This window comes from Asparagus officinalis, chromosome 5 (assembly GCF_001876935.1).
Source record: "Asparagus officinalis chromosome 5, Aspof.V1, whole genome shotgun sequence".
NCBI classification, from domain to species: domain Eukaryota; kingdom Viridiplantae; phylum Streptophyta; class Magnoliopsida; order Asparagales; family Asparagaceae; genus Asparagus; species Asparagus officinalis.
In genome coordinates this window covers 103,195,435-103,203,839 of record NC_033798.1, presented here as the reverse complement: position 1 = coordinate 103,203,839, position 8,405 = coordinate 103,195,435, and the positions used below count along the sequence as shown (strand labels likewise).

At 36.5% G+C, this 8,405-nt stretch overlaps 1 protein-coding gene across 1 annotated transcript; it reads right to left on the bottom strand.

The window, feature by feature from the left end:
* On the bottom strand, nt 6,845–8,125 carry LOC109840459. Its single transcript, XM_020409122.1, has 2 exons — nt 7,770–8,125; nt 6,845–7,284 (listed from the first exon to the last, which is right to left on the bottom strand). The coding sequence occupies exons 1-2, from the start codon at nt 7,852–7,854 to the stop codon at nt 7,139–7,141; spliced, it is 231 nt and encodes a 76-aa protein (XP_020264711.1). The 5' UTR covers nt 7,855–8,125; the 3' UTR covers nt 6,845–7,138.

Sequence of the window (8,405 nt, the reverse complement as noted above, 5' to 3'; positions counted from 1 at the left end):
TAGGTTGAGATGGAATTTGTGGGTAAGCTATACAACCATTTTTTTGCTTTGTCCTTGAGAGCAAATGGAATAAATCTGAGTTTGATCACATCTTTAGTTAATTCTCTTATTTTAATCATAATACATACTTCCTCAAATTTCGAGATAAAAATATAAGCATCTTCAATTTCATTTCTGAGAAATTTGGAAAGCATGTTTATGTAGTGTGGTCGAAGCTTAAAATTTATTTTATTTGCTTTGAGAAGCCTAATACAAGAAGGGACTATATTTCTAGTGGGATAACACATATCTTGGAGAATTGGTTGATTAGCCATTTCTTCAATTGGTTCAACACGAATTAAACAATGAGTATTATCCCTAATCCACGTTCGCATACACTAAAACAACTTCTTTTTATAATTTTTTAAGGGAAAAAATAGTTTTTTTAAGATTATGAGAAGAAAAAAGAAATAAGAAAAATCCTAACTAAAACAAATCAAAAGCAATCACTTTTTAACTACTCTAAACTCTAGGGTTAAACCTAACTCAGCTAGACCAGCTCCTAACCAAAAACTTTTTAAGTAAAAAGATTAAAGTTTTACTCGGTCAGTAGCTAGGTAAGGATAGTACTAGAGGGTGATCAGAGATCAATTAAGTACATCGTTCCTTGCAGAGCGTTTTACGCAATACCTAAATCTTACATTAGACACCAACTAATCTAAGAAAACTTGAACCGATTCACTTAGGGGTTTCTTGTTCCTTATTGAGCTCGAGTTCTTAAGGGCCAACGTCTAATGAGTTTAATGAGGCTTAGGTTTGTGTAATGAGGAATTAATGATTTGTGGGCTAAGAAAAGGGTGATGAAATCCCTTATCTTATCTTGATTAGGGGGTATTGCCCTTAAGAATATTTTTAAGTGTGTGCCGAATCAAGATGCTCAAATCATTTTGGTGAATTCCTACTAACTATATGCAATGCAACCCTATGAATTAAAAGCGACTACAAAAGGATGATAAAAAGGAAATCTTTTTTTATTATGGTTAACATTCAAACAAAAGTGAAAAAGGTGCTCTTGTTTGAATTTATTATCTTGTTAGTATTTGCTCAAATGGAGGGTGAATTTTTATTATGATCGATAAAAATAAAATCTTTTTTTTAAGTCTTACTTGCCTTTAATTACGAAGACTAACTAGAAGGTGGAATTGAAAATACTAGATAGAAGACTTACCTCAAGCAAATCTTCAAATCCTCGATCTCTAATTCTTGATCTTCAAGTTCTAAGTGTCTCCTTCACAAGAAAACACACAAGTTAAAGAACCAAAATAAATAAAAATCTACTTAAGCACCTTCCCCGACAACGATGCCAAAAACTTATCGGGGTATAGATATGTACCAAAGTTGTAAGTGCACAACTAATCAAGTTATAGTATAAAGAGTTATCGATCTCACGAGAAAGGTGTTTATAGGAGAAAATTAGAATCGATTCTTATATTGTGTGCGTGAAAAAAATAGGAGTGATAAAAATTATGATTGTGGAAAGATATGAGGAGTGTTGTGAATATGTGTAAAGTTAATAAATGAGATTTTAGGTGATAGAAATCAAGAGTGGATGTAGTAAAAAAAATAAATGAAATCATAAGGAAAGAAAAATAAAGAAAATAAAAATCATGAAACAAATAAGAGAAAATCAAGAACTAAGGAAAAATCAAGAAAGAAAAGATGGAGGATTCAATTAATGATATAAGAAATCTAGAATTGAATCCACTAGCTAATATTAATTATAAAATATAAACTATTCTCTTTTTTATCACATTTTACTTTAGATTTATTAAGCATAGACTATCAAACCATTTAAAAAAAGTATAACCTATCAAATTATCATCTAAGAAAAATTAATATTCATGATAAGAACAACAACAAGATAGTAATTATAGATTATCAAACTCTTCTTCTACCAATTAGTTCTCTAATTGATTATCCTATGCATGATCATTTTAAGCATAAGAGAATAATTCATACAATATAAAGGAAATAAAGATAATTTCATATAATTCTAAGATTCCTACAAGAGTTAGTTCCACATCTTAAGAAATAAAAATAATGAATAAAATAAAAAGAATAAGAACTAATTACAAAGAAAAGAAATAAGAACAAGGAACTTTACACTATGAACAAGAAATACACCTAACTAAATTATAAAAAGAAATAAAAATCTACATTATGTAAGAAAATAAATCTATTCTACAAATTAAAAATGCAAAATAAAATAAAGACAAGAAAATAATTCTACTCTACAATACATGAATGTAAATCTAAACTGAATAAACAATAAAAAAGAAATTACTAAAAAGAAATAAGAAATAAAAGAGAAAATTGACAATAAAATAAAAAAACCTTCAAATTAATATTCATCTCCATCATCATCATTAAACGAAGTGAAAAAAATTTAAAGTGGTAAAAAAAAAGATGCTTTTATTGATTGTAACAAAAGTTACAAAATAAGAAGATCTTCTCAATTAAGAGTAACCCTCCTCTCCAAATAGAGTTACAAATTTTTTTACACCCTTAACCCCACACTCTCTACCCCTATTTATAGTAAACATCAATGAATGTGAGTCATTGGATTGAATTCTTATCCAAAACCCTTAAATTTCAGCCTTAGATGCGTAACAAACTCTCGTCGGCATCGATACCAACATCGATGATGGCATCGATGCACATGCTTCTCCAATTGTTAGCCATAGTTTTTCTTCTTTCCTTTGGGCTTTTGAGCTTTGTCTTTGGCCTTTTGCTTGTATTCTTCATGGACTTTTGTTGAGAGAAGAGATTTTGAGATTTATTCTTTATTAACCTGTAATTAAAGATAAAAATAATTATTTATTCATTAAGAATAAATAATGAGGGTATAAAATTATAATAAAAATGTGATTATCACGCGCCTCAACAAGAGTAGAATTTAGACCGGGAACCTCCAACCGTGCCCTCTTCTCATGTACACCCGGAGGAACCTTCAGAGAATATTTTCTGCGTTTGCTCCTTTTCCCATTCTGTTTGGAGTCCTACTGCCCAGACCCGCTAGCAAGCCTCTTCCAGGTCGATAAAGACCGCTTTCCTGAGGTAGATGTGAAAATTGTAACATCATGCAAATCAGAGCCAACACTGGTATCCATGGCCAAGGGTGCAAGAGGGGTCTCACAACCCACCGTGACTGGAATAATCTGTAGTGGAGAACTACCACCTGAGTCATCAACCTGAGTATCATCTGAGACCACCTGAGAGGATGGTTGTTTCTGCCCCTCACGTTCTGCTTCAGTTGCTCCAGAAGACCGAGTCTCAGGGGCCTTAAAAGATGGAGGAGGTTCTCTGAGCCAAGAACCATATCTGCTTTTGGATGTGATAAAAATATCATCGGCTTGTACATTTCGTTTGTCACACTCAGCAGCTTTGTGACTAATAATACCACATGAAAAGCAAAAGTCAGGAAAACTCTCATAAGTGAGGTAGAGCTTCTCAATCCCCCCGGTCTCTTCAAAGCAAACACGTATGCCTCTTTTTAGAGGCTTAGTAATATCCACGAGAATCCTCAGCCACATCTTGTTATCCCGCAAATCAATCCCTATAAGTTCTCCTATAAGCGAGCCATAGTCTCTAGCGCACCTCTCGTTCATCGCAACAAGTGGTACATTCTTGACATGTACCTAGAACAGAGTTAAAGAGAAATCCAGAGAAGTTTGGGCACCAACCCTACGAGGAACAATCAAATTCAGCAAGTTTCTTTTAAAGCATCACGACCCACCATCAAGCACTTTTTTTCTGTCTGCATCGGAACCAAATTTGAAAAGGAAAGTATTCCTTCCACTGTAAGATTCCACCTGGAAGGGGGCATTTATAGTCCAGATCCTCCTAAGGATATGCTTAAGGCCATCTCTATTAGCAATCCTCCTACCAAAAACCTTCCCTAGAAGACAGTTGTTGGGGAAGGCGAATCTGTCTGGTCCTTGGTTGACAAAAAAACAGGGTCATCTTCGTCATCTAAGCTGCATTTGGCACAAAGCTCGGCCAGCCCATCATCATCAATTCTCGCCATGTTCTAGCACACTAACCCCCAAAAACAGAACAAAAATAACCACTAGTAGCCCAAACAATCAGCAAAACAGCAAGACAGAACGGCTTGAAACGGTGATGCCGTTAATTTGAGACCGAGAACGGTCTTGAAACGACAAAGTCGTAGATTTAAAACCGAGAGACGATCTTGAAACTATGATGTTGTTACTAAAAAAACACGACGATGCCGTTAATATGAGACCGAGATACGGTCTTGAAACAATGATACTGTTGATTTGAGACCGAGAGACGGTCTTGAAACGGCGATGTCGTTACTAAATATGAAATGGCGATGCCGTTAATATGAGATCGAGAGACGGTCTTGAAACGGCAATGTCGTTGGTTTGAGACCGAGAGACGGTCTTGAAACGGTGATACTGTTACTAAGTATGAAATGGCGATGTCGTTCGTGTGAGTCGAGACGAAAATGAAATTCGAATGAGCAATGACGGAGAAAAACAATGCCAGAAAACTGGTGTGAACTGACGAGGATGCACTGGAAATCGCCGATGGAGACCCACCGAAGCCTTGCCGGCGAGAATTACCGATGAGAAACCTCGAGGGCTGCCACGAAGGTTGGGGACGAAACTCAGATCTCGTCAAATAAATTCGCCGTAAACTGCCGGCGCGAGACAGGAAGGGCATTGCTGCACAAAGAAGGTAGAAACCGGCCGGAGAAACCGAAAGCAACAGCCAGATCTTGCCGATAGAGCCCCATCACGAGGGAGGGGAAGAGAAACGTTACGCGTTTTCAGAGAGAAAACGGAACGGACTTAGATTTAGGGTTTTCAAAACCCTAGAGAGAGGGTGGCAAGAGAGTTAAATATTTGGAGTTGAGCATCACGTGTTCAAGGAATTAAACGGATGCTCAAAGAGATTCAAATACCACGTAAGTAGCTAATCGATTGGACTTGAATCATTAACTCAACAAATCAAAAACTTAACAAAGGTTTTGGTTAATGATTCGGCCGGCTAATCCATTTGTTAGCAGAACAAACCAAACCACTACTCAGCTGAAAACAGCCCTTATAGAAAAAGACAAATTCCTAATATATCATAAATGCTGTCAGTTGAATTAGGGATTATGTAGAGATTAGTTAATTACATAGATGATGCTATCACAATTTTTTTATATTGAATCTTGAATTAAGGGAGTACTCTTGTTCGTCAATTTGTTATATAGTTGTCCAAAATTTATTTGACTCTGTCAACCCACCGTTTTGAGATTTGGTTCATATATTTTGCACTTCCTCACAAGACCATTCTGATACTTGCATACTATTTTTTTAATTTAATTTTTTAAAAAGAAACTAACGGACTTGCATTGTAAGAAATTTCCTTGAAGGGAGAAATAAACCGAAGCGTAAAGAACTCCCGCAACTAAACAGTCTCCATGAAAATAACAGGAGGTCTTCAAGCATGCTAGACTTTGGTTTTTGAACAATATATTTGTCTTGATCTGCCTTTATAAGTTATCTCAAAATTCTATCAACAATAATAAATCTTGAGACTTCTGTCTGATCTAATTGCTGACTTGATAATTAATCACAAATTGTTTAGGCGTATTACGTATAGAGCACCTTGAATTGCTTGTTTTTAACTCCAATACCATTTATTTTGGTTCTAGATAACATTTGGTGATGGTAAATTTCTAAAGGAAATGATTAATACACATAAAATATTTTGCAAAACAAAATGTAGGAGGTTGAGTGTTGAATTTGAGTGGCCGTACCATCTTAATAGAGCTAACGGCTGACTAAACCAAAGCCCACATACAAAACCAAGCCCAATAAGAGTAAAGAAAATTCAATGTGCACAAGGCGCCAATAGAGTTAAAGATTTAAATATTCTACAATACGTGGTCAATTAAAGTACTTATTGAGTGGAAAGTGATATCTAATCTGCTGACTGGGTGGCTATGGGCTGGTGACACGAGAGCGAGGGGCAAGTATATTCATTGACGTTTGACATCCATCCATGAACAATGTTACATAATATTTGGTCATTAAAAATAGAAATACGTGAATTGCAAGAGAAAAAAATAGCTTAGGGACCTTAAAATAGTAGATCATGAGTGGAACAAGTAAAGTGCAGTCGTCTCCATGTCTCGTGATGTACTATTCATAAACAGTGCATCACAGGACAGGAATGCGATACCTTACCTGTCCTATGCAGGATACCTACCCTATTCTGGAGTCCCTTTAGCAACACTCATTGTAAAAGTAAGCTCTTATCGGTTAAAATGTTATAGGACTCAATTATTACAGTGGATAGAGTTCAGACTTCAAGGAGCAGCAACTCAACAGTGGTAAAGATGATTTCTTCTTTCTCCACACCTTTTTCAAGGAGCTAGTAATTGGGCTGTAGAGGCCCGTCAAAGAGACGGGCTAAGGTTGATCTGACCCAATTGGCTCAAGACCATAGCCCTGTTCAAATCACGAGCCCCAGTAAAATTTTTATGAGATCACCTCTTGCATACTTTAGCTTATGCACCAGGACCAAATGTTCATTTCCCCAGCTCTCAAGCGTCCGTTAAGGTATGAATCTACCTATTTTGCCCCTTAAAGCAGTACTCTGATGTATTTTTTTTTCAATTTTATTATAGAATGAACCAAAACTTAAGTCCATGCTTGACCTAAAGCCTAACATATATTAATTCTCAGCTTTATCAACTTCCTTATTTGCATGATTTAGTTTAAAACTATAATTAATGTGCACGACTTGAATCATCAATAAATTGAACTACTAACGTACTAATCCGTATTGTAAATAAAATTTTATTGACACAAAGAGTACACTAGAGTGAGAAAACTCTACATCACATTGGCCCCCAAAATCCCCTCAACTAACTCTACTGGACCAAAACCTATAGTCTTCTCCTTTGCTCAACCCCTCAAGTTTCGAAAGGTTGACCGAAAGCAAAGTGGCTAATATGTACAAAACAGGGGATGGATGCTAATACTTCCAACATACTAACAATTGGGTCTAACTGAGACTTGTAATTAACCCACCATTTAGGATTAGGATCGGGATTGAGGTTAAGGATTATGATACGCTACATTATTCCTGCGGATCTCTTGCTCTTGCTCTTCGGAGCGTGCATTAGCTCCATCTCTGCCTTCTGCAACATCTCCCACATTATCTGCACATCTTGGTACTCACAAGTTTGCACGTCATCGTGAAGCTTTAGAATCCCTTTCCCTGCCCAATTTCACAGAGACTGAAATTAGTTTCCCTCATTCTTAGTTTGTTTGTTTTTTTATATAAATGGGCGGTTTGTATTTAAGAAGTGCTCTCTTCACTGTGGTAATTATTAGCCCAAGATGTTACCTCTTAATAACGACAACAAAATATAACAATAATGGCAATAGTAATAATACTGTTATGGATAAGTTCCGCGTTTATATCCACTTGGGCATTCTATGGTATATTGTGTTTTGTACATCTACCTACATTTGAGCGTGTAATCTAGAAACTGCAATAAAACTCTTCAAATTGATTTCTTTCTCTTAAAAAAAAAGTAAATATTAAAAAAAAAAACGTTTGAACGGAAGAAGTCTATGTACTCAGCATTCCTATGTGATGCAATGCTCAATTTTTCATGGTAAAATGGATTATTATAACTGAAATGGGCAAGAAATTCGTAAGTTAGTTGCCGGTTCCAAAGAGAGGGGGAGTAAGGTTACCGTCTTTTCTGGGCTTAACTCGGGAAGCGACGGCGACAAGAGCTTTCTTTACAGGGAATACCATCCTCCGCCACCACGCCATCATGAAAGCTTAAATTAACCGCGAAGTGTCGGAACCTCGATCTCCCACTGCTGCTTCTATTGTGATGTGAGAGGGTGAGGACGAGGGAGAGGTGAAGGGTCGCTTAGGTCCACCCCCGAGGCGGTGAAACCAAGTCGATCGTTCCTCGATCGGGATGAGAATACGAGAGGAAGAGAGATCACGTTTCCTCGTGAATGGTGCCCCCTCGTCTTCGCCTCTCCTTCTCTATCCTTTTTTTTTTTCCTAGTGCTCTGTATCTCACTATAATCTCTCTCCGCTCGCATTGGCTCTGTCAGCGACTCCTTTAATTTATGGTCTCGCGTAAGGACCCACAAGAGGCCGTACTGTATTTGGTGTTCGAGAAATGAGCACCCTCATGTGATTTTATTTTGGTCACGCTCCGTAGTAACTTCTTTTTTTCTTATGTTTGTTAACTGAAATATAATAATACAACATCAGAAATGTTGCCCTGTATACTTACTCCTAACAGTTGTCTTTTAAATTCATCGTCTTGTACTACCATTTACGTATAATTTGGATCATATTTACTATTA

Bases quoted from the DNA above. Each gene is read 5' to 3' on its own strand.
- LOC109840459 (XM_020409122.1), bottom strand. From the start codon at position 7,854: ATGATGGCGTGGTGGCGGAGGATGGTATTCCCTGTAAAGAAAGCTCTT. The intron at 7,285-7,769 runs GTAACCTTACTC...GAAATTGGGCAG, and splicing joins AGTTAAGCCCAGAAAAGACG to GGAAAGGGATTCTAAAGCTT.